This window comes from Dipodomys merriami, unplaced genomic scaffold (assembly GCF_024711535.1).
Source record: "Dipodomys merriami isolate MVZ:Mamm:240054 unplaced genomic scaffold, mDipMer1.0.p SCAF_59, whole genome shotgun sequence".
In the NCBI taxonomy this organism is placed as follows: domain Eukaryota; kingdom Metazoa; phylum Chordata; class Mammalia; order Rodentia; family Heteromyidae; genus Dipodomys; species Dipodomys merriami.
Genome location: NW_027206168.1, coordinates 6,366,238 through 6,388,838, shown reverse-complemented (window position 1 = coordinate 6,388,838; position 22,601 = coordinate 6,366,238). Strand labels below are relative to the sequence as shown.

Below are 22,601 nucleotides of genomic sequence, written 5' to 3'. Positions count from 1 at the left end.
GTGAGGGCCGCTTCCAGGTCAGGTCCCGGCGCCTGCGCACTGCGTCCGCCGGGTGGGGGCGGGGCGGGAAGGGGCGGGGTGGGAAGGGGCGGGGCCGAGGCGGGAAGGGGCGGGGCCGAGCCTAGGCCCGCCTGCGCCCGCCGCGCCCGGTGGAGAACCGCGTCCCGCCGGCTCCCAGGGTCCGCATCGCCCATCTTCTCTCCGAGCGATCCGCGCCCGGCGACAGCCGAGGCAGCGGTGACGGGTCCGCCGCGTGCCGGGCGGGCAGCGCTGGGCCGGGGGCCGGGACGCGGCTGCAGCACGGCCGGGGTCGGGGGGCCCTGTGAGTTCTGAAACCCGGCAGTGTAGTCGCCTGTTGAAGTAGCGGGGCGCCGGTGGCTCAGGCCTGTCATTCTAGCTCCTCAGGACCCTAAGATCTGAGGATCGCGGTTCAAGGCGGCCTGGGCCGGAAAAGTCCGTGAGACTTATCTCCAATCAGCCATTCCGAAAAAGGCAGAAGTGTGATGTGCGTGGCTCAAGTGGTAGAGTGCTAGCCTTGAGCCAAGGGACCGTGCCCAGACTCCTGAGTTCAAGCCCCACGACTGACAAATAAAAAATAATTCATCAGGTTCTATGATTCTGATTTGAGTGGGTGACCAGCTCCATGAGGAGGTGACACAGGGGCTGAGTTGAATGACAAGGACTCAGGGTCGCCTGGAGCAAAGAGCTAGGAGAGGACAAAAGCCCAGCCTAAGGACTGCAGCTACAAAGGCCCCAGAGATGAAGGGGATGAGGTGAAGTGGGATTAAGAGAAATAAAATTGTAAGGACCCCAGGGCCAGGATCAGGAGTTTGGATTTCATTCTGAGTGTGCCAGGGAGGTCAGCTGGAGGGTTTTACACCAGATTTACATTTTAAAAAGATTATCTGGCAGCTGCAGTGGGGGATGGTTTTCAGGCAAAAGAAGTCAGAAGGAAAACCTGTCAGGGATTACAAAGGCTGGGATGTGAGGACACATCAGAGTTGGGCGACTTTGGAGATGGCCCAGGTGGAGTTGGACTGGGTATAGGAAATAAATATCAGGCTTGGGGATAACTTGTGAGCCACTACTTGGGAGGATTTTTGTGTGGAAGTGGTAATGGTGGGGTTAAGAGCTAGGAAAGGTGGGAGGGAAGGGGGAGGCTGGGAAGGGATGTGAAGGGTAAACAAAGGAGGAGGCTGTAATGCTTGGTAAGAAATGTACGCATTATCCTGCCCATGTAATTGTAACTCTTCTGTACAGTATGTTCACAAATAAAATAAAATAAAATTTAAAAAAAAAAAAGAGCTAGGAAAGGGGGGCTGGGAAGGTGGCTCAGTGGTAGAGCGCTTGCCTTGCATGCCTGAGGCCCTAGGTTCGATTCCTCAGCACCACATAAGCAAAAAGAAAAAAAAGCCAGAAGTGGCGCTGTGGCTCAAGTGGTAGGGCACTAGCCTTGAGCTGAAGAGCTGAGGGACAGCGCTCAGGCCCAGAGTTCAGGCCCCACAACCGGACCAAAAACAAAAAGACCTAGGTAAAGGTGGGCGGCACACACCTGTAAGGAAGCTGAAATCTGAGGACCATGGTTCAAAGCCAGCCCGGGCAGGAATGTCCATGAGACTATTCCCTCCAATTAACCACCAAGAAACCAGAAGTAGTACTGTGGCTCAAGTGGTAGAGTACTGGCCTTGAGTTGAAGAGCTCAGGGACAGTGCCCAGGCCCAGAGTTCAAGCCCTACCCCCCACTTTACTCCCCCCTCCAAAAAAAAGAGCTAGGTAGAGGAGTGCGTGCCTGTTATCTATACTCAGGAAACAGGAGGATGGAGTGCTCAAGGCCTTCCTAGGCTATATAGTGTCTTGAAACAACAACAAAAAGCATAAATCAACAAGGGATATGGCTCAAGTGGTAGAATGCCTGCCCATCTGAATCTCTGAGTTCATCTCCACAGAGGGACAAATTCTATTAAGTTGGGGTTGCCATTATGATTGAGATACATCAAGCTCAAAAAGCTAAATAAGCCGGGCGCTGGTGGCTCACGCCTGTAATCCTAGCTACTCAGGAGGCTGAGATCTGGGGATCGCGGTTCAAAGCCAGCCCGGGCAAGAAAGACCGTGAGACTCCTATTTCCAATAAACCACTAGAAAACCGGAAGTGGCGCTGTAAGCTCAAGTGGTAGAGCGCTCGCTTTCAGCTGAAGAGCTGAGGGACAGTGCCCAGACCCAGAGTTCAAGCCCCACGACCGACCAAAAAAAAGCCAAATAACATGCTTCACTCCTTTGTGGATGCTAACCATAAAGGACATACATATTCATGGACCCATATATACGTGTATATATGCTTATGCGCATAGGGTTATAAATATGTATGCATAGGTCATGGTTCTAAATATGAGACTGTTTAAGGAGAATGAGGGAGAGTGGAGGGGAGGGGAAAAGAAAGATGGTGAACGATTTCTAAATACATCACAACTATATGCCAAGATAGTCTAAGGAATCTTAGTGACACTTTGTTGATCAATGAGAGGTTTAAGGAAGAGAAAGAGAAAGGGGTAAAATCCCTTGGTAAAATTAATACACATTAAGAAAAAAAAAAGAATGAAAGGAGAGTAAAACAGGTTCTGTTGGTTGGGTGGCTGGGTGGGTACAGAGGGAGTATGGGAGAATGAAGGGCAGTAGGGAGGGAGGGGTGGCAAATGTGGGTGGCTATGATTGCAATTGTTTAACTGCATTTTGAAAAATAACACAATGAAACCTCTTAAAATGGTTTTAAAAAGGGGAGAGGAGGAGAAAGGGGTTGGAGAGTCCAGGAGAATATTGAAAGGGGTGACATTGGTCAAGATGCATTGTACTTTCTTTTTTCTTTTTTTTGGGGGGGGTCCGGTCGTGGGGCCTGAACTCTGGGCCTGGGCGCTGTCTCTCAGCTCTTCAGCTCAAGGCTAGCGCTCTGCCACTTGAGCCACAACGCCACTTCCGGCTTTTGTTTTTTGCTTATGTGGTGCTGAGAAATAGAACCCAGGGCCTCCTGCATGCAAGGCAAGTGCTGTACCACTGAGCCACCTTCCCAGCCCGATGTATTGTACTTTCAAACTGTTGTACTCCTTTGTACAACTACTTAAAGATAATAAAAATATAACTTTTTTTTAAAAAAAAAGGGAAGAGAAGGGTAAGGGAAAGCAATGATAATAGTTTGATTGAGATACACTGAATGAATCGCGAAAATGTTATAATGAAACTCCCCTTTACAAGTAATATTGGCAAATAAAACATCTGGCACTGGTGGCTCATGCCTGTAAGCCAAGTCACTCAGGAAGCTGAGATCTGAGGATCACAGTTCAAAGCCATCTCTGGCAGAAAAACTTATCTCCAATTAACCAGTAAAAGCTGGAGCTGGAGATGTGGCCCAAATGGTAGAAGACCAGTATTGAGTGAAAAAGTCAATCAAAAGCTGGGTGCTGGTGGCTCACACCTGTAATCTTAGCTGAGATCTCAGGATTGCAATTTGAAGCCAGCCTGGGCATAAAAGTCTGTGAGACTCTGATCTCTGCTAAACTACCCAAAAGCTGGAAGTGGAGCTGTGCTTAAGTGGTACAATGCTAGCCTTGAGGAAAAGAGCCCAGGCCCTGAGTTCAAGCCCCATCACCAGTACACACACACACACACACACACACACACACACACACACACACACACACACACACACACACACACCACACACACACATACACACACACACACACAAAAGGTCAATCAAGAGCACAAGGCCCTGAGTTCAAGCACAAGTATTGTCACAGACACAAGAATCCTAAAAAACATAGCAAATTAGTGTGTGTATGTGTGTGTGTGTGTGTGTGTGTGTGAGAGAGAGAGAGAGAGAGAGAGAGAGAGAGAGAGAGAGAGAGAGAGAGAGAGAGAGGTCAGTGGTTCTTGGCTTGAGAAGCTGTTTCTAGATGGCTGTATTTAGAGATCTCAGCCCTGTTAGGGCCAGCCTTCCCTTATCATTTGACATAGCCATCTCTAGTGTTCATACCCAGGCCTCTCCAGTACCTCTTGCCACCCTCCATTCCTGTTCCCTGCTCTTCTGTTCTAGAAAGTGAAATGAAGAGATTTATTTTATGTATCAGACCACAGGAAGCAGAAGGTGAGCAGAGCTGAAAGTGAAGCAGAAAGAAATCAGCCCATGGGGCTTGGAAGGTGGCTCAGTGGTAGAACCTTGCCTTGCATGCATGATTCCTCAGCACCACATAAGCAAAAAGAAAAAAGCCGGAAGTGGCGCTGTGGCTCAAGTGGTAGAGCACTAGCCTTGAGCTGAAGAGCTGAGGGACAGTGCCCAGGCCTTGAGTTCAGGCCCCACGACCGGACCCCCCAAAAAAAAGAAAAAAAAAAAAAGAAATAAGCCCACACCCATCTCTCTTTGGGGAAAGGGCAATTGTGCTGCCCATGAAGAAGGAAGTCCTGATCACAGGAGCCTCAAGGCTAGTGGGAAATTAACCAAAAGCAGGAATAGCACTTGGCATTCAGAGGACTTAGTTTTTATTTTTTCTCCACTCCAACTGTTGAGAGTATGGCCAATAGGAAATAGGCACTGCCCACCTTGCTCTTTGTAGTCCAGAATCTAGACTGGGGCTCGATATTCTTCAGTTCTTCCTGAAGCAGATCTACACTCAAGCCTAGCCCCAGGTTTCCTTTCTTTTTTTTTTTTTTAATTTAAATTTTATTTTATTTTATTTGAGAACATACTGTACAGAGGGGTTACAATTACATTGGCAGGATAATGCATACATTTCTTACCAAGCATTGCAGCCTCCTCCTTTGTTTACCCTTCACTTCCCTTCCCCGCCTCCCCCCTCCCCCCACCCAATTTTACCCCCCTCCCCCCACCCAATTATACCCCCCTCCCCCCCCCACACCGACATTGTAAAGCTGGTTTTGACATGACATTTTGTACTTCTCATTGTTGCAACAGGTCCACCTGAATCCTTAAACGACTTGTTTGTCCCCATCTCCTCCACATGTTATACTGACATCAAATATAACCCCAGGTTTCCTTTCTGTCCTCCAGTTTCTTAGCTAATAAAAGAAGCAGAAATTCCATCCATTGGATGGACACGTACTGTCAAGCAGAATTGAGCTAGACATGGATGCTAGAACTAGAGTCCAGGAATTGACCAGGATCCAGGTTAGGGCTGATCCCACAGCCAGCACTCAGGATCTTTAAGCATTCCATTGTTGAGTCTGCAGAGCTACTGCCCTCAGGCTCAAGATCATACTGTCTCCTACCAGCCTTCTGCCTCTCTACTAGAGTCCCTGGAAGGGGCAGCAGCCCCTGGGGACACTGGAGACGTGGGCATGCTCCGCGTGGGCCGCTGCCTGCAGCAGGGTCACGCTGCCACATGTGCTGGGGTTTTCTGTTGGTTCTTGTTGAACCTGGTGTTGGTGCTGGGTTTGGGGCTCCAAAAGATGGCTAAGCAAGGCATGAGTCATGACTGTGGTCATGTTAGGGGTCCCTGAAGCCACCAGTGCCAACACATCAGCCTCTGTGTCATCCAGGCTGCCACGGAGAATGAGGGGACATGCCCAGGCACTGTGTGCAGACTCGGCCGTCAGGTTCCTGAGTAGAACTCCAGTGCTAGGGGACAAGTATCGAGAGCCAAAGGCACTGTTGAGTGAGGAGGTGAGCAGGAGTGTGGAGCCGCTGTTGTCCACAGTGGCCAGGATGCTGCTTATCAGGGCAGTTTGCAAGTGCTGTGGGCAGGGGGCAGGGCTGGGTGTTGGGGTACGCAGGGCAGCCTCCAGCTGTGCCAGCAGTTCTGGGCCAGCAGAGGGGCTGGGGGTTGTGAAGAGGATGCCCTGGGGCACAGAAAGCTGCAGCGCTGGCTCCAAGCTGGGCCTGGGCCAAGCTAAGGGTTCCTCCAGTCCTAGGTCTTTAGCCAGCAGACTCAGTAGGACTTTGCCAGTGAGGTCTGGGGTGGGGGCAAGCGCTGCCCTGCGTAGCACAGTGGCCAGTTTGGGGTTGGTGGCTCGCATGCCAAGGCCCAGGGGAGTCCCGTCAGCATGGCAAAGCAGTGGGCAGAGACCCCTTGTGCCCTGGGCTGCCAGAGCACTGGCGAGGGGCGCATCCACCACAAAGCCCTCTTGAGCTAGCATGGTAGGGCCCACCAGCAGGCGTGACCACGGCAGACAGCCAAAGCGTGTGTGGAGCAAATGCAGGGCAGGCAGAGCCCCAGGCAACCCCAGGCCAGGGGCCAGGGCCTGGGTTGGGCCTGTAGTCAGGGCAGTTGAGTTTCCTGAGGAACTATTGTAGAAGAGTCCCCAAACCATGGCACCTAGGGAGACAAAAGGGTCGTACAGGGGTCAGGGTACTGGCCAGGATAGAAATCAAGGTCACCTAGCAGACCCAGGTAAAGGTCACCGGCTTGTTTAAAATGGAAGTTAAGGGCTGGGAGTGTGGCTTAGTGGTAGAGTGTTTGTCTAGCATGCATGAAGCCCTGGGTTTGATTCCTCAGTACCACATAAACAGAAAAAGCTGGAAGTGGTGCTGTGGCTCAAGTGGTAGAGTACTAGCCTTGAGCAAAAGAAGCTCAGGGACAGTGCCCAGGACCTGAGTTCAAGCCCCAGGACTGTTCCCCCCCACCTCTCCCCCTCCCCTCTGCCCCCTCCCCCCCCCAAAAAGGAAGTTAACTGACTGAACCTGGGATCAGGAAGTGCTGACTAGACCTGGGGACAAGGGTCCCAGCCTAGGCTTGGGGCCTGTAACCCAAATCCGGTGTCCTGCTTACTGTCTTGAGGTCACAGACTGAATGCCAAGTCCCTGTCTAGGCCTTGGGTTGGGGGGGAGGGTTCTGTCCAGGGCCCTGGGTCACTGACCTAGCCCTGTGAGGTGAGGGTGTATCACTGCCAGGCACAAAGCTGCTCCAATGCCAGCGTCCACGACATTACCCCCAGCCACAAGCAGCTCTCGGCCCATGTGGGAGCACGTGGCTGCAGGAAGGAAGGGATCGTCATGGGGAGGGGCTAGACCAGTGACCCCCCCACACACACTCTGTCCTCTGCTTTCCCAGCACAGACCTGCAGGGCTGATGATGGCGCTGTGGTGGAACACGCCAGGGGGATGGGTGTGGCTGCTCACCGGAGTTGCCACAGAGCCCACGCTTTCAGCCGAATGGCCCTGGCTTTGCAGCTGCCTCACAGCCAGGAAACAGCTAACAGCCAGCAGTACCAGGGCTGCCCCTATTCGGGCCCACACGCTGGGCAACCCACCGGCCTTGTTCCTGCAGAGAAGGGATTTCTGAGCTGGGGCTAGGGTACAGGAACATTCTCATGACTTCATGAGAGGACAAGTTTGTCAAGGAGAGAAGAGTCACCTGGGAGAGGGCACAGCGTGTGCAAAGCCATGGAGAGGAGAAAAGCTACTTGGAAGGGAGTGTGTGCAGAGGTTGGAGAGACAGGAGGCCACCTAGAAGGAGGTCTCAAAAGGCTTGGCAGCCAGGTGCTGGTGGCTCATGCCAGTAATCCTAGCTAATCAAGAGGCTGAGATCTGATGATCTCTATTCAAAACCAGCCTGGGCAGGAAAGTTTGAGAGACTCTTATCTCCAGTTAACCACCCAAAAGCTGGTGGTGGAGCTGTGGCTCAAGTGGTAGCTAGCTAGCCGTGAGTAGGAAGCTAAGAGACAGTGCTCAGGCTTTGACTTCAAGCCTTCAGTGTATGTGTGCACGCACGCATGCACGTGTGCGCGCACACACACACATACACACAGCTTGGCAGACAGAGGAGAGGAGGCTGAGGGGTAGAGCTTAGTCAGGTAGAGCCAGGCCCTAACCTGCCCAGCAGGTGTCGAGTGGTGTGTGTGTGTGTGTGTGTGTGTGTGTGTGTGTGTGTGTGTGTGTGTGTGTGTGTGTGTGTGTGTGTGTGTGTGTGTGTGTGTGTGTGTGTGTGTGTGTGTGTGTGTGTAGGGAGCAGAGTGTTGGGCCTTATGACAGTTTTGCCCAGCACAGGGACTGGCTTGTTACAAATATCCCTCCAGACACATGGGCCTTTGACTTGGCTCAGTTCTGGAGCTACAGCTTAGAGCCCTCTCCCCCTCCCCTTCATGGGGAAAGTCCCTGGAACTGAGCCAAGCCCAGGATTGTCTAGTCCTACCTACGGGCTCCTGAGAGATGGTCTTACCAGCCTCCAGTGTGGTAAGCTGGGTGCCCAGCCCCCTCCTGGACTCACTCAGGGATGTCCTGGGGTCTCTTGAGGTTGGAGACCAGCAGTTCCGATATCTCATCCTCTTCCTCCTCTTCCCACTCAGCGCCAGGCTCCCGGATCTCTAACTTGTGATAGAACACAGGCTCTATGGGAGCTTCCATAGCCCCCTGCTGCTCCAGCCCTCAGCCTTCCACGAGAGAGAAAGGTTCCTTCTTAGCCTTGTGGGTGGAAGGTGCTTGGGCCTTGGGAAAGGGTGGTGTCGGGAATGGAAAACAGGTCTGACAGGGTGGGGCCAGGGAGGCAGCTATTGCAGGAGGACACACGGGCTCTCACGAATGCTCCCCCGTGTGGCTGTCTGTCAGGAGTTAAGGTCAAAGCTCAGCAAACTCAGCCCTAAGGGGTATGTGGTGTGTGTGTGTGTGTGTGTGTGTGTGTGTGTGTGTGTGTGTGTGTGTGTGTGTGTGTGTGTGTGTTGGGGGTTGGCCCTTTCCCTTCAGAGGAGTAGCCCTCAGAATCCTGGCCTCTCCAGAACTCTGGGGTCTGTGGCCTTGAATTCCAGCTACAGCCACAGGATGGTCTAGGTGTTGGCTCAGCAAGTTCTCTTGGGCCAGGAATGGGGTGAGGTGCGGAGGGACTAGAAGTAAGAGGGAGGGACTCCAGGGTAGGGCCATGGCTCAGAGGTCATTGAGCTTGGGAAGCGGACATTTCAGGGACTGTCATGTGGTACCTGTCCAGCAGGGGGAGCCACAGACCTCTGGGAGATCCACAGCTAAGGGAATGAGTTTCCACATCTCCTTCCTCCTGGGATTCATAGCGCCCTATTCCCTGGCAAAACATGGTTTGTAAGAGCTCCACATTGCAAAATGTCAAACGCACATCATCAATAGAACAAATGGTATATATGTCACCATGGGGTCAAGGGTGTGTGTGCAGCAGAGGGCCAAGTGCCATATGTATGTGAATCTGGAGATAACATGGAAGTGGAACAAGCCAGCCAGGAGGGAATGCACACTGCCTGCTTGCGATTAGTGGAGTAGAAAGCCAGTGTCAGCCTCCCATGTAGCTTTGGAATGATAGACACATACCATTGTACCTGCTGTGGGTTGAGAAGAGAAAGGGTTTTGTGGACTTTGCTGCTTAGACTGGCCTGGAGCTGTGATCCTCCTGTTCTCTGATTCCCAAGTAGATTGCAAACATGTGATATTGGAACCTACCTGACTTTCCCTCCCTCCCTCTCTCCCTCCCTCCCTCCCTCCCTCCCTCCTTCCTTCCCTCCTTCCTTCCTTCTTTCCTTCTTTCCTTCCTTCCTTCCTGCCTGCCTGCCTTTCTCTCACTCCCTCAATCTTTCTTTTTCTCTTTGTTTCCTTCTCTCTCTCCTTTTTTCTTTCCTTCCCTTCCTTCCTTCCTTCCTTCCTTCCTTCCTTCCTTCCTTCCTTCCTTCCTTCCTTCCTTCCTTCCCTTCCTTCCCTTCCTTCCTTCCTTCCTTCCTTCCTTCCTTCCTTCCTTCCTTCCTTCCTTCCTTCCTTCCTTTCCTTTTCTTTTCTTTTTTTTCGTAGTACTGAGGTTTGAACTCAGACCTTGGGTTTCTTCTACATGCTTTTACTGTAGGCTTTATTTTGGAGATGGAGTCTAGTAGAAATCTCTGCCTGAGATGACCTTGAATTGTAACAGTCTGGCTCTCAGCCTCCTGAGTAGCTAGGGTTATAGGTATGAAGAAGCACTTGCAGCCATCAATAAAAAAACAAACAAACCTTTTTTGTTCAGTACTGAGGCTTGCACTCAGGGTTGCATAGTTTGTAGTAAGGCACTAAAGCCACATCTCTAGTCCTGGCTTTCAGAGACCTTAAAGTGTGTCTCTCTGCAATGTGACCAGAATATAAAATGCACACACACACACACACACACACACACACACACACACACACACACACACACACGATGAAATGACTATATGCTATTTGCTAGTGTAAATGTGCACTTAGGAAAGGGAAATACCGTATTTTCCCCCCTCCCTTCTTCCCCTACATCAGGGATTGAACCCAGGGCCTTTTGCATGCGAAGCACTGGCTCTACCACTGAACTACACCCCCACCCCCTGAGAGATAATATCTTATGCCCCCTTAATTTGGATGAGGCCTTTGATGGCTATTTGAGAAAAGAGAATTTGAACTAGACTTACTTTAGGGTAGATCTGGTGGAATGTTCAATTCATTCTGTGGCTATTGTCCCATACTCAAAGAGGGTAGTTGGAACATATACACTTTGCAAGAATAACAGTCTTCTGATTATTGTTTCTCAAATGCAGTGAGTAGAAGACAATATCAGAGTAAGAATTGAGTAGCTACCTTTGGAGTGAACCCTTTGTAAGCACAATATCAGAGTACTTGCAGTGATGAATGCTACCAATACTGGCTTCAAAGATGAAGGGACAATGATTCCCATTGTATTTCTGTTAGTTTGATTGACTGGGTGATTGTTTTCTTGAGACAGGGTCTTGCTATATACCCCAGACTGGCCTTGAACTTGTGATTGCCCTGCCTCAGCCTCCATTGTGCTGGGGATTGCAAGTGCATTTCACCACACCTGTCTTCTTATCCTATTTGAACTTAATGGGTTATATAATGTTTAACAGCTGTTGGAAATTGGTAGTAGTAAACATAATAAAAAGTGATAACTAAAACTCAGATGTTGCCGCAGGTAAAAAAAAAAACACAAAACCCGCAGCCCTTGGCAAAGTTTAATTTCTATCCCAATAAACAGAGAATCCAGAAGTAATTTGTTTTTACTGGGTAGGGACACCAGTATACATTCACAATCTTGCCTCAGATTGATGGGCCACACAGCATTTAATAGTGTCAGGGATGTAAGGTGTAGCAGCTGACGCTCAGGTGAGACAGAGACAATGGTTCCCTTAATGCAGTGTGATTTTGAACATTGGTCCTGCATAACCTCTGAGCCAGTTCCTCAGTAGCTCTTCCCACTCACTATATTTCCCCCACCCACTTTCTGTGCCCACAGAGCTTTCATAAACTTGCTTTCTAGCCAAGTATGGCAGAGTGTATCTTTTGCATTTAATCAATAACATAGGTGGATGCACATACTTCAAGGCATCCTAGGAGGAAAGTCACTTCACCCGCAGGTGGAAATGGAAGCATGGGGAGGTTGAAGCAGCACCCTAGCACACTGGCCACTAGCTCTGAGCCTCTGAGAAGGTCAAGAAGGCAGGAAGGACATCTGCTTCATCCTGACGCTGCTGACTTCCAGGGGGTCTGTGCTAGATACACACCTAGTACAGTAAAGATGCTAGTGTTTTGTCAGTAAATATATATATATAAATATAAATATAAATAAATAAATATATATATATATATATATATTTTTTTTTTTTTCCGTGCCTGTCCTGGGGCTTGAATTCAGGGCCTCACTCTTTAGTGTGGTCTTTATTGTAATTTGTTTTTGCCAGTGCTAGGGCTTGAACTCAGGGCCTGGGCACTGTCCTGAGCTTTTGCTCAAGGCTAGCACTCTGCCACTTGAGCCACAGCACCACTTCTGGCTTTTCTCTTTATGTGGTGCTGAGGAATCAAACCCATGCTAGGCAAACACTCTACCACTGAGCCGCATTCTCAGCCTTTGCTTGGTCTTTTGGCTGGCACTTTATCATCTCTACTTTTGGCTTTTTTTCTGGTTAATTGAAGAGAAGACTCTCAAGGATTTTTCTGCCCAGGCTGGTTTTGAACAGCAACCCTCATATCTCAGTCTCCTGAGTAGCTAGGATTACAAGCCATTAGCACCTGACTTCTTTTTTTTTTTTTTTTTGGGTCCGGTTGTGGGGCCTGAACTCTGGGCCTGGATGCTGTCCCTCAGCTCTTCAGCTCAAGGAGCTAGCGCTCTACCACTTGAGCCACAGCGTCACTTCTGGCTTTTTTTTTTTCTGCTTATGTGGTGCTGAGGAATCGAACCCAGGGCTTCATGCATGCAAGGCAAGCGCTCTACCACTGAGCCACCTTCCCAGCCCTGACAACTTTTCTTAATATTTCTCAAACAGAGGCTGGGCAAGATGGTGCTTAGAAGCTTCCCCTGTGGATGAGAAGAGTCAGGAAACTGAAGGAGAGAAAGAACAGTAGTTCTGAAGGGAGAAAGAGAAGGAGGACACAAGTGGTTTTTTCTTTCTCGCTATTGTTTCTAACAATATAAGGTTCCATATGATTTTTTGTTGTTGTTTTGTATGTCCCTCCCCCAGGATATAACTCCTGTTTTCTCTGTATTTCATGTCGGTATAATTTGGAGAGGAGAAGGGAAAAAACAAATTGTTTAAATAGGGATACAGGTGGACCCATTGTAACAATAAGATGTACAAGACACTATGTTGAAAAATGAACTTTACAATTTAGGCTGGGAGGGGAGTAGTTGTGGAGGTGGGGAGGGAAGAGGGAAGGGATGGTAGGGGAAAAACAAAGGAGGAGGCAACAATGCTTGATAAGAAATGTATTCATTACCTTGCCCATGTAACTCTAACCCCTCTGTACAGTATTTTCACAATAAAAAACAAAAAATAAAATAAAATAAAACAAAACAAAAAATACTGTGCTATGTGACCATTTGAACCCTTTATAAAAGAAGAAAAAAAGAAAGAGGAGAACACTTAGGAACCAATGAAGGGGTGACAGGACAGCTGTAAAGCATGGCAAGATACAAAGGTGACAGACAAAAATAGGAAAAAGTCTGCAACTCCATTTGTGAGTCCCTTGGGTGCAGGCACCACTGAGGACCCAGAGACCAAAAAACAGGGTATACCAGATGGCTGAGGCAATTCTAGCTGACTGGTAATGCTAGGATGTGGGGCGATCCTACAGGTCCTCCAAGCTGTCAGGATTTCATGTGCATGGTGACTATTCCTGTGTGGCAAGGGCTTTGGAGAAGAAAAACATTTTTATTTTTATTTTTTGCCAGTCCTGGGGACTGAACTCAGGGCCTGGGCACTGTCCCTGAGCTTCTTTTGCTCAAGGCCAGCACTCTACTATTTGAGCTACAGCACAACTTACAGCTTTTTCTATGTATATGGTACAGAGGAATCGAACCCAGGGCTTCATGCATGCAAGGCAAGCACTCTACCACTAAGCCACAATTCCCAGCCCAAGAAAAACATTTTGTTTCTTCCTTTATCTCGGAAAGGTCTACTGAGGGGTCCATTGAGAGCAGGCCTATTGTTTGAGACCAACCTTGAAAACAAGGAACAATCCCAGTGTGAGGAGACCTGGGGCACTTTGCCACACTGTTTGGGTAAGAGAATATCATAAGAACAGAGGGTCTGATGAATGTTGCTGAGAAGTTTAAGCAGTGAGGAGCTTGGGCAATAAAAGGTGCAGTGATCAGAGCCTCTGCCCTTCCTGGTGAGGAACAAGTTCCATAGCCAGGGAAATAGAGGACTGAGAGCATGGGTGGGGAAGCACTCAATCTTTGAGACTGTCTCCCTCCTCCCTTTGGCCATGAATGTTTGCTGCCAGGCACAACCGAAAGCTCTGAACCTAGGTTTGACGCATCTCGTAATTTCCCTGAACTTGTTGCCTGTCATATAGTGTGAGCAACGGAGGGACAAAGGTCTGAAAGTATGGAACCAGACTCCTCTTGGAGCTGCATCCCAGCTGCCTGTGTTATCAGGTAGGATGGAGAACTCTGAGATCAATTATCCCTCTACTTCTGCCCACAGCATGGTGATCTGCTGGGTGGGGTCTTAAAAACACTGAATCGGATAGCCTAAGTCTCCTCGTCCCTCAATTCTCCTATCAGGGCACAAATCAGCATTCTCTTAATTTTCTGATGCATTTGGGTCCATCCCTGGGCTCAGATGTTTGCATCCTCTAGGAGACACATGCTGGGGGACTTGTAGAGCAAGTGGCAGTTTGCCAGGCCCACAAGCTACAAAGCTCCTTGTGGCCAGCAGTAGCTTCTGGTACACAAAGAAATGATACTTCTAAGGTGAAAGCAGGGCTGGGAATGTGGCTTAGTGGTAGAAGGCTTGCCTAGCATGCATGAAGACCTGGGTTCGATTCCTCAGTATCACATAAACAGAAAGAGCCAGAAGTGGCACTGTGGATCAAGTGGTAGAGTGCTAGCCTTGAGCAAAAGAAGCTCAGGCACGGTGCCCAGGCCCTGAGTTCAAGCCCCAGGACTGGCAAAAATAAATAAATAAATAAATAAATGCAGAAGACAATCAACCTTCAAGTGGCCCAACTATTAATAAGCAAATATGAGAACCTGATGAACTAGGATGTATAAGACATTCCATCCAGTGTTCCTCCACCTGGGTGGTGCTAGGGGTCAGACAGAGCATCCTTAACATACTGTGGGTAATGAACTGTACCCCCAGTTCAGTAGGGAGGAAGTACAGCTCAGCCCATCCTCTACATAATCCTTCTTGAACGTGGAGAATACTTCAATGGGAAGTCTATATTAGGTAATTAAAACTTGCAAGCAATACCTTGGCCTTAGAAGTATAACTCCCAATGATGAAATGTAAGAAATATTTTAAAATGAGGCAATATAACGTACCCAAAAGTCAACAGTTCAATTACAGGCAATAATGATGGTGAGGTGGATGAAATCCCAGACAAAGAATTCGAAAGAATGATCATAAGAATGTTTAGCAAAATTAAAAAGGATATGAAATGATCTTTTTTGTGTCTTCTAATTTTGGTAAAGTCTGCCTTGTCAGATATGGGTATAAATACTTCTACTTGCTTCCAGGCACATTTGCTTGGAATATCTTTGTTCTTTCAGTTTAAACCTGTTTGTCTTTGCAAGGGAGGTATGTTTCTTGTAGGCAACAAATGGTAGGGTATATATTTTATTCTAATCTACCAGTCTGTGTTTTTTGATAGAAGAAAGAGATTATTAGCATTTAATTATTATTAAAAGGTGTGTAATAAGCCTGCTGGTGACTCACTTCTGTAATCCTAGCTACTCAGCGACGCTGAGATCTGAGAATTGTGGTTTGGAGCCAACACAGGCAGCAAAGTCTGTCAGACTGTTACTTCCAATTAACCATCAGAAAAACGGGAAGTGGAGCTGTGGATGAAAGTAGTAGAACTCAAGCCTTAAACACAAGAGCTCAGGGACATTGCCCAAGCCCTGAGTTCAATGCCCCTGACTGACAAATAAATAAATAAATAAATAAATAAATAAATGTGTTGTAATTAATCATTTTGTTGTTGTTGTTGGTGGTGGTGGTGGTGGTAGGGTGTGTGTGTGTGTGTGTGTGTGTGTGTGTGTGTGCGCGCGCGCGTGTGTTTGTTGTGGGGCTTGATCTCTGGGCCTGGGTGCTGTTCTTGAACTCTTTTGCTCAAAGCTAGCATTCTGTCATCTGAATCACATTTCCACTTCTGGCTTTCTAATGGTTAATTGGAGATAAGAGTCCCATTGACTTTCCTGCCTGGGCTGGCTTCAAACCATGATCCTCAAAACTCAGCCTCCTGAGTAGCTAGGATTATAGGCATGAGCCACTGATGCCCAGCTCATTTTGTTGTTCTTGTGTTTCGGACTCCTCTCATTCCTCAAATAAGGAATGCTTTTGCTTTCCTCGTTTACTTATCTAGTAATCTGCCAAAATTAACTTTTTCCCTGTATTTTCATAGCTGCATTTGTCATCTCTTCTATGTATAGGTTCCCTTTAACCCTTTAAGAATCTTCAGTGGTGCTGATTTAATGGTCATGAATTCCTTTAGCTTTTGTTTCTCCTTCAATTATGAAGGATAACTTTACTCTGTATTGTAATCTAGGTTGACTGTTGTTTGCTTTAGGGGCTTGAAATACATCCTTTTTACCAAGTTCTTTCTTTTAGAGTTTCTGTTGAGAACTCTACTGTCATTCTGATGAGTTTGCCTTTATGTGACTTGGCTTCTTTCCCACAGATATTCTATGTTTTCAATATTCTTTCCTTGTTCTGTATACTTAGTACTTCAATTATAATATGTCTTGGAGCAGTTTTCTTTTCCTGGTCTTGTCTGTTTGGTGTTTTAAGAGCCTCTTGTATTTTGATGATCATCTCTTTTTCAAGATTCAGGACCATTTGCTTTTAGCTTGTCTCTCTTCTCTTCCTATGATGCCCAGGAAGACTTGATTTTTTAAAATTATTTATTATTATTTTTGCCAGTCCTGGGGCTTGAACTCAGGGGCTAGGCACTGTCCATGAGCTTCTTTTTTTGCTCAAGGCTAGCACTCTACCACTTGAGCCACAGTACCACTTCTGACTTTTTCTGTTTATGTGGAAGCCAGGGCTTCAAGCCTGCTAGGCAACACTCTACCACTAGGCCCCATTCCTATCCCAAGATTTGATTTTTAAACTAGTTTCCCAACTCTATTACACTGTTGCTGAGAATGTAAACTGGTAAACTGGAAGTCAAACTGGAGATTCCCCAAAACTAAACTTATAACTACCCTATGATCCAGCTGTAACACTCTTGGGCATTTATCAAAAAAAAAGTGCACATTCAGGTTCATTGCTGCACTATTTACCGAAGTCAAGTTATAGAGGTAGTCCAAATACCCTTCAGTGGATGAGAAGATCAAGAAAATGTAATCTATATATCTATAGCTACACACACACACACACACACACACACACACACACACACACACACACACACACGTATAGATAGATATATATAGCTATAGAAAGGTAGGTATCTCTAGCTATCTCTATCTATCTATCCATCCATCTATCTGTATATATGTATGTATAACCTAATTTGGAAGAATGATCTTATGCCATTTGCAGAGAAATGAATAAACTTGGAAAATTGTGTTAAATGAAGTGACTCAGATTCAGAGAGACAAAGAGCACATGCTTTCTCTCACAGGTGGAAGATAGAGCTAAATTATATATATATATATATGTAAACATATACAGACTTGCATGCACATATATACAACTATTCACTAAAGTATTGTTCACACAGGGGAGGATTCCAATGGTATAACTCCTTTGAACAACTAATGGTTTAACAATCAAGACGAAGAAGCTGGAACATGTGCTGTTGGGGGTGTGTGGTCAAGAAGAGGGGTCAGACAAATAGAGAGGGGACAAGTGAGTAAATGCAGGCATAATATTCAGTGTACTTGTGTGAAAATGGGACCAGCTGAGTTGAGGGGATTTATGGTATTGGGAGAGATGGGGGAGACTGACATTGATAAAGATACATTGTGCTCATAAACTGACCTGTTGAATTGAAACCCCTTTGTACAAAAAAAAATAGTGGTCTCAGAGATCGTAAATGTTATTCAACTCACTACCTCCTCTCCTCCTGCTTAGGGCTGAGACAAACTGAGTTACACTATCTGTCCCCACACTGCAGACCCTTTCCTCTTACTGGGAGTCTCCTACTTTCTTGTTTCTGACTTAAGATCTGCCAGGGCTCTTTCTGCAAAGGTAACCACTGTTCTCATCTCTGTCAAGGTCAAGGATATGCCTGTTTACTGGTTCTGCAGCTGCGTTGAACTCTGACTGCTTTCTTTTTTTCTACCGGATATCATCTCTGAGCAACTCAATTCTTGTTTGTGATTCTTTCCAGATGTTAGCTCTGCCATTTCTTACCAGGCTACTAAATGCCCAGTGCCTGTTTTTTCTTTCTTCCTTCCTTCCTTCCTTCCTTCCTTCCTTCCTTCCTTCCTTCCTTCCTTCCTTCCTCCCTTCCTTCCTTCCTTCCTTCCCTCCCTACTTCCCTCCTTCCCTCCCTACTTCCCTCCTTCCTTCCTCTCCCTCTCTCCTTCCTTCCTTCTTTCTCTCTTCCTCTCTCTCTTCCTCTATCTTTCTTTCCTTTCTTTCTTTTCTTTCTTTCCCAGATGCTCATTCAGATATCTAGTCCACTTTTTTTTTTCTCCTATCTTATAGAACCACCAGACCCCAGGGTCCCCTCAGATTTTGCTTGTTTGTCCCTTGTTAGAAAGGCAATTTGGAATTGTTCCTTAGTATGCACACATGGAAACATGGACACTGGGAGAAAGAGAGGTGTCAAGACAGAAGTAGGAAGAGCATGTGGATTTCTTGGTCACCAGAAGGACACGTGGAAAATAAGCTCCATAGGTTTGCTTATGTGTGGGCTAGAGGGTGCCCTTCCCTTGAGCTGGGCTTATGGGTTTAGATCATCTGTCTGGAAGGGGAAACTCAGAGCAGATGATAGTGGCTCTCTTTGCCTTGAGACAAAGAACATGTCATCCATTCCTGCTGACTTCCCCATTGGGATACATGACTTTGGGTTTGGAGAAAAGTGACCTCTACATGGTAGACTTAAACCATAATGCCCCTTTTCTTTTCTTTTTGTTCCAGAACTGGGCCTTGAACTCAGGGCCTTGTGGTCTTGCTTCGTCTTTTCACTAAGCCCTACCACTTGAGCCACAGCTCTACTTGTGGCATTTGTCGGTTAATGGGTCAGAAGAGTTTCAGAGATTTTTCTGTCCAGGCTCACTGCACACCTGGATCCTCAGATCTCAGATTCCTGAGTCTCTAGGATTATAGGTGTGAGCTACCACCACTTAGCAACAGTAACCCTTTCCATTGAAGTCTTTTTGTAAGCTGGTGGGATGGCCAGTGTGCCTGGCCCATTTAGGATAGCCCAGATATTCCACTCTGCCACCCTAATCAGTCTCCAGTCTTTCTTCTCCTTTATACCACAGTCCATATGGGGTCTGCCATTCACCCTATAGGACCAGCCACTAGTCAAAAAGTGGCTCATTAAAAAAGTGGCTCATGATTTATTTCTGTGAAGACTTTCTTCACATTTTAAACTCCACAAAGGTCTAATGGATCTTCTTTTGACTTTCCAATATGCTTCCTGAGGAATTAAACTCTTCTTGTTTGCTTTTGTCTGGAAAGCCTCCAATTCTATGTCTCTATCTACTGCTCTAACCTCTTGGACATATTTTAAGTCCTCTGCCTTGAGGGAGGTCTTTTTTTTTTGAGGGGGTGGGGGGTTGTGGAGCTTGAACTCTGGTCCTGGGTGCCATCCCTCAGCTCTTCAGCTCAAGGCTAGCACTCTACCACTTGAGCTACAGTGCCACTTCTGCCTTTTCTGTTTATGTGCTACTGAGGAATCGAACCAGGGCTTCATGTATGCCAGGTAAGCACTCTACCACTAAGCCACATTCCCAGCCCTCCACAGATATGACTTGTGCTGCTGGTTAACATCTAGGCCAGTCTGTAAGTCTCCAGTTGATCTTAGTTGGTTCCTCAGGCTATCAGAACTTAAAGTAAACCCCTCTAGTTTGGGAGAGTCCCTTAAATTGGTTTCACTGCCTTCAACCTCTGGGGTCCTTAACAAAGGAAAAAGGTAACTTCTTGTTTGTGAAACCTTATAAGCTCAATCATTGGGACAGACAAGAAAATGCCCCCACTGTGGCATGATTACCTCACCTCCTCCAGTAGCCTAAGTATTGCCTGCAGTCATCTTCTCCACATGGCAGTGCCAGGGAGGGTAAACAGGGGGTCTGTATCATCTTGTTCTGCACCAGCTTGTTGTCCCTTAAAGAAAATTATAATTATCCTATGGCTGAAAGACCAGAGAGCACTTCTGATTATAATATACTTATATACAGGTGTTATTTGTGCATATGTTTATCAAGTGTATGCAAAAATGTCATTTGCTCTTGAAATTCCAGAAAACAATTGACAGGTTGCTATGGTCAGTTTTCATTTTTGAGCTCAATATTTTTTGGGGGGGGTCCAGTTGTGGGGCCTGAACTCTGGGCCTGGGTGCTGTCCCTCAGCTCTTCAGCTCAAGGCTAGCGCCCTACCACTTGAGCCACAGTGCCACTTCTCGCTTTTTTCTTTTTGCTTATGTGGTGCTGAGGAATCGAACCCAGGGCCTCAGGCATGCAAGGCAAGCGCTCTACCACTGAGCCACCTTCCCAGCTCTTGAGTTCAGTATTTTTTATGTGTACCTCAGTCTTGGTATGCCTGAAGGAAAACTTTTTGCACCTATGTGTGTGAATACTTTCAAGATGATTCTGAAAATGTGCTGTTGTAAATTTAATATGCAAAAGCTGCTGTAACCTTTAAGAAAACTGGTTATCTCAATCATGTGTATCTAAAATTCTAGCATTTAGAAATTAACTCTCTCAAATTAAAGAAAAATTGGCCATTTTAAGCTTAAGTACCAGAAAGAATCTTGAAATTTGGTAGGTTGGCATACTGTTGTAAATAGAATTTGGACTTGAATCACTTTACCATGTATTAACCTATTAACAAATATACTTTTATAAATTGTTATTGTACTAAGAAGCTGGTTAAGATTACTTTTCTTCCTGGGTCTTCATTGGGATGTAAGGCTTTAATTTTATTGGGAAAAGAAAACAATTGTCCAAGTTTAAGAGTTTAATGGGCCAGGCATTGGGTGGCTTACACCTATAATCCTAGTTACTTAGGAGGCTGAGATCTGAGCATCTCTGTCTAAGGGCAGTCCAGGCAGGAAAGTTCATGAGACTCTTATCTCCAATTAACCACCAGAAAACCAGAAATGACACTGTGGCTCAATGTAGTAGAACACTAGCCTGGAGCAAAAGAGCTCAGGAACAGTGCCCAGGCCCTGAATTCAAGCTTCACAACCAACAGAAAAGAAAAAAAACGTTTAATGGGAGTTACTTCAAAATGCAAAATGGAAAGAAGAAGCAGAAAGAAATAGCGAGTAGAAAAGACAGGAAAGTATAGGGATATGTTTATGGAGTGGAAAATTAAAAGAAAAGGAATGCCTTTAGAGATTTTGTAAAGTAAGCTTGGTCTTCAAAGATGGCAGCAAAGATGTGCTGAGAGGGAGTTGAGTGGGTAAAGCCTGATTTGCCCGTGGAAGCTTAGGTGCATGATAGGGTGTGACCTTGACAGTGATTGGTTCCTTTTCCTCCCCTGCCATGCCACCCGCTTTTTTTTGCTTTAAAAAGGGCTTGCTCTGTGTTAATAAATGAGTTCCTGCTTGACTTGACTCCCTGCTGCGTCTGATTGTCTCCTGGGCTAAGGGAGGTTAAGGAACTGGCTTCGAGCAGCGGACTTACCTTTCCTTGGGCCTGTCCGGAAGACCCGACAGGCCCCAAAGTGGGAAAGTAGGATAGAATAGAATTAACAAAGACACAAACAAAACCCGGGAGGCTCAGAAGAAAGTTATGAATTGTAGTAGTAGATTTTAGAGTACATAAGAGATGTATCTTCATGAGTATGTGATTGCTGACTGCAATTTAAAAGGTTAGAGATGTTTCTAAAGTTAGTTTTAATGCATGGGAAGAGTAAATGTGAGCTCAGTGCTGGTGGCTCACACCTGTAATCCTAGCTACTCAGGAGGCTGAGATCTGAGTCGGCAGGACAAGAAAGGCCATGGAACTCTTAGCTCCAATAAACTACCAGAAAACCAGAAGTAGCACCTGTGACTCAAAGTGGTAGAGCGCTAGCCTTGGGCAAAAAAGCTCAGGGACAATGCCCAGCCCTGAGTTCAAGCCCCACAACTGAGAATAAAAAAAAGAGTAAATGAAGCCAAGTGCTGGTGGCTCACATCTGTAACTGCAGCTACTCGCTACTCAGGAGGCTGAGCTCTGAGGATCATGGTCAAAGCCAGTCTAAGCAGGAAAGGCCATGAAACTCTTATCTCCAAAAAACCACCAGAAAACTGGAATTGATGCTGTGGCTCAAATGGTAGAGCACTCACCTTGAGCTGAAGAGCTCAGGGACAGTGCCCAGGCCCAGAGTTCAAGTCCCATGACTGACAAAAAAAAAAGAAGTGAATCTGTCCTTCCTTCTTTCCTTCCTTCCTTCCTTCCTTCCTTCCTTCCTTCCTTCCTTCCTTCCTTCCTTCCTTCCTTCCTTCTCTCCCTCTTTCCCCCTCTCTCTTTCTCTCCCTTCCTCCCTCCCCCTCTCTCCCTCTCTTTTCTCTCTCTATCCTTCCTTCCTTCCTTCCTTCCTTCCTTCCTTCCTTCCTTCCTTCCTTCCTTCCTTCCTCCCTCCCTCCCTCCCTCCCTCCCTCCCTCCTTCTCTCTCTCTCTCTCTCTTTCTTTCTTTCTTTCTTCCTTCCTTCCTTCCTTCCTTCCTTTCTTTCTTTCTTTCTTTCTTTCTTTCTTTCTTTCTTTCTTTCTTTCTTTCTTTCTTTCTTTCTTTCTTTCTTTCTTTCTTTCTTTCATAGGCTTGAACTCTGGGCCTGGGCACTGCCCCTCAGCTCTTCAGCTCAAGGCTAGCACTCTTCCACTTGAGCCACAGTGCCACTTCCAGTTTTTTGAGTGGTTTATTAGAGATAAGAGTCTCACGGGGCTGATTGTGTTCTAAGGGGGCGGAGTCGGGAAGACCTTTGCTCTACCGGAACAGCCCCATCTCATTCCTTTCTTTCCATTACCGGTGGCACGGAGAGTTAGGGCAGCGGCTGTGGCAGTGGCAGCGGCAGCTGCAGTGCC

The 22,601-nt window shown here is 46.9% G+C and overlaps 1 protein-coding gene across 2 annotated transcripts; it reads right to left on the bottom strand.

Annotated features, from left to right (window-relative positions):
- Positions 1 to 4,907: 4,907 nt before the first annotated feature.
- Positions 4,908 to 8,432, bottom strand: Ggt6 (gamma-glutamyltransferase 6). 2 transcript variants are annotated; one of them, XM_070001393.1, is made up of 4 exons: positions 8,211 to 8,432; positions 7,063 to 7,265; positions 6,862 to 6,975; positions 4,908 to 6,320 (listed from the first exon to the last, which is right to left on the bottom strand). In XM_070001393.1, exons 1-4 carry the CDS (start codon positions 8,345 to 8,347, stop codon positions 5,293 to 5,295), a joined length of 1,482 nt encoding a protein of 493 aa, XP_069857494.1. In that variant the 5' UTR covers positions 8,348 to 8,432; the 3' UTR covers positions 4,908 to 5,292. The 2 variants fall into 2 exon arrangements, with proteins under 2 accessions (XP_069857494.1, XP_069857495.1); XM_070001394.1 differs by lacking the exon at positions 7,063 to 7,265 and having other exon boundaries at positions 8,211 to 8,381.
- Positions 8,433 to 22,601: the final 14,169 nt, after the last annotated feature.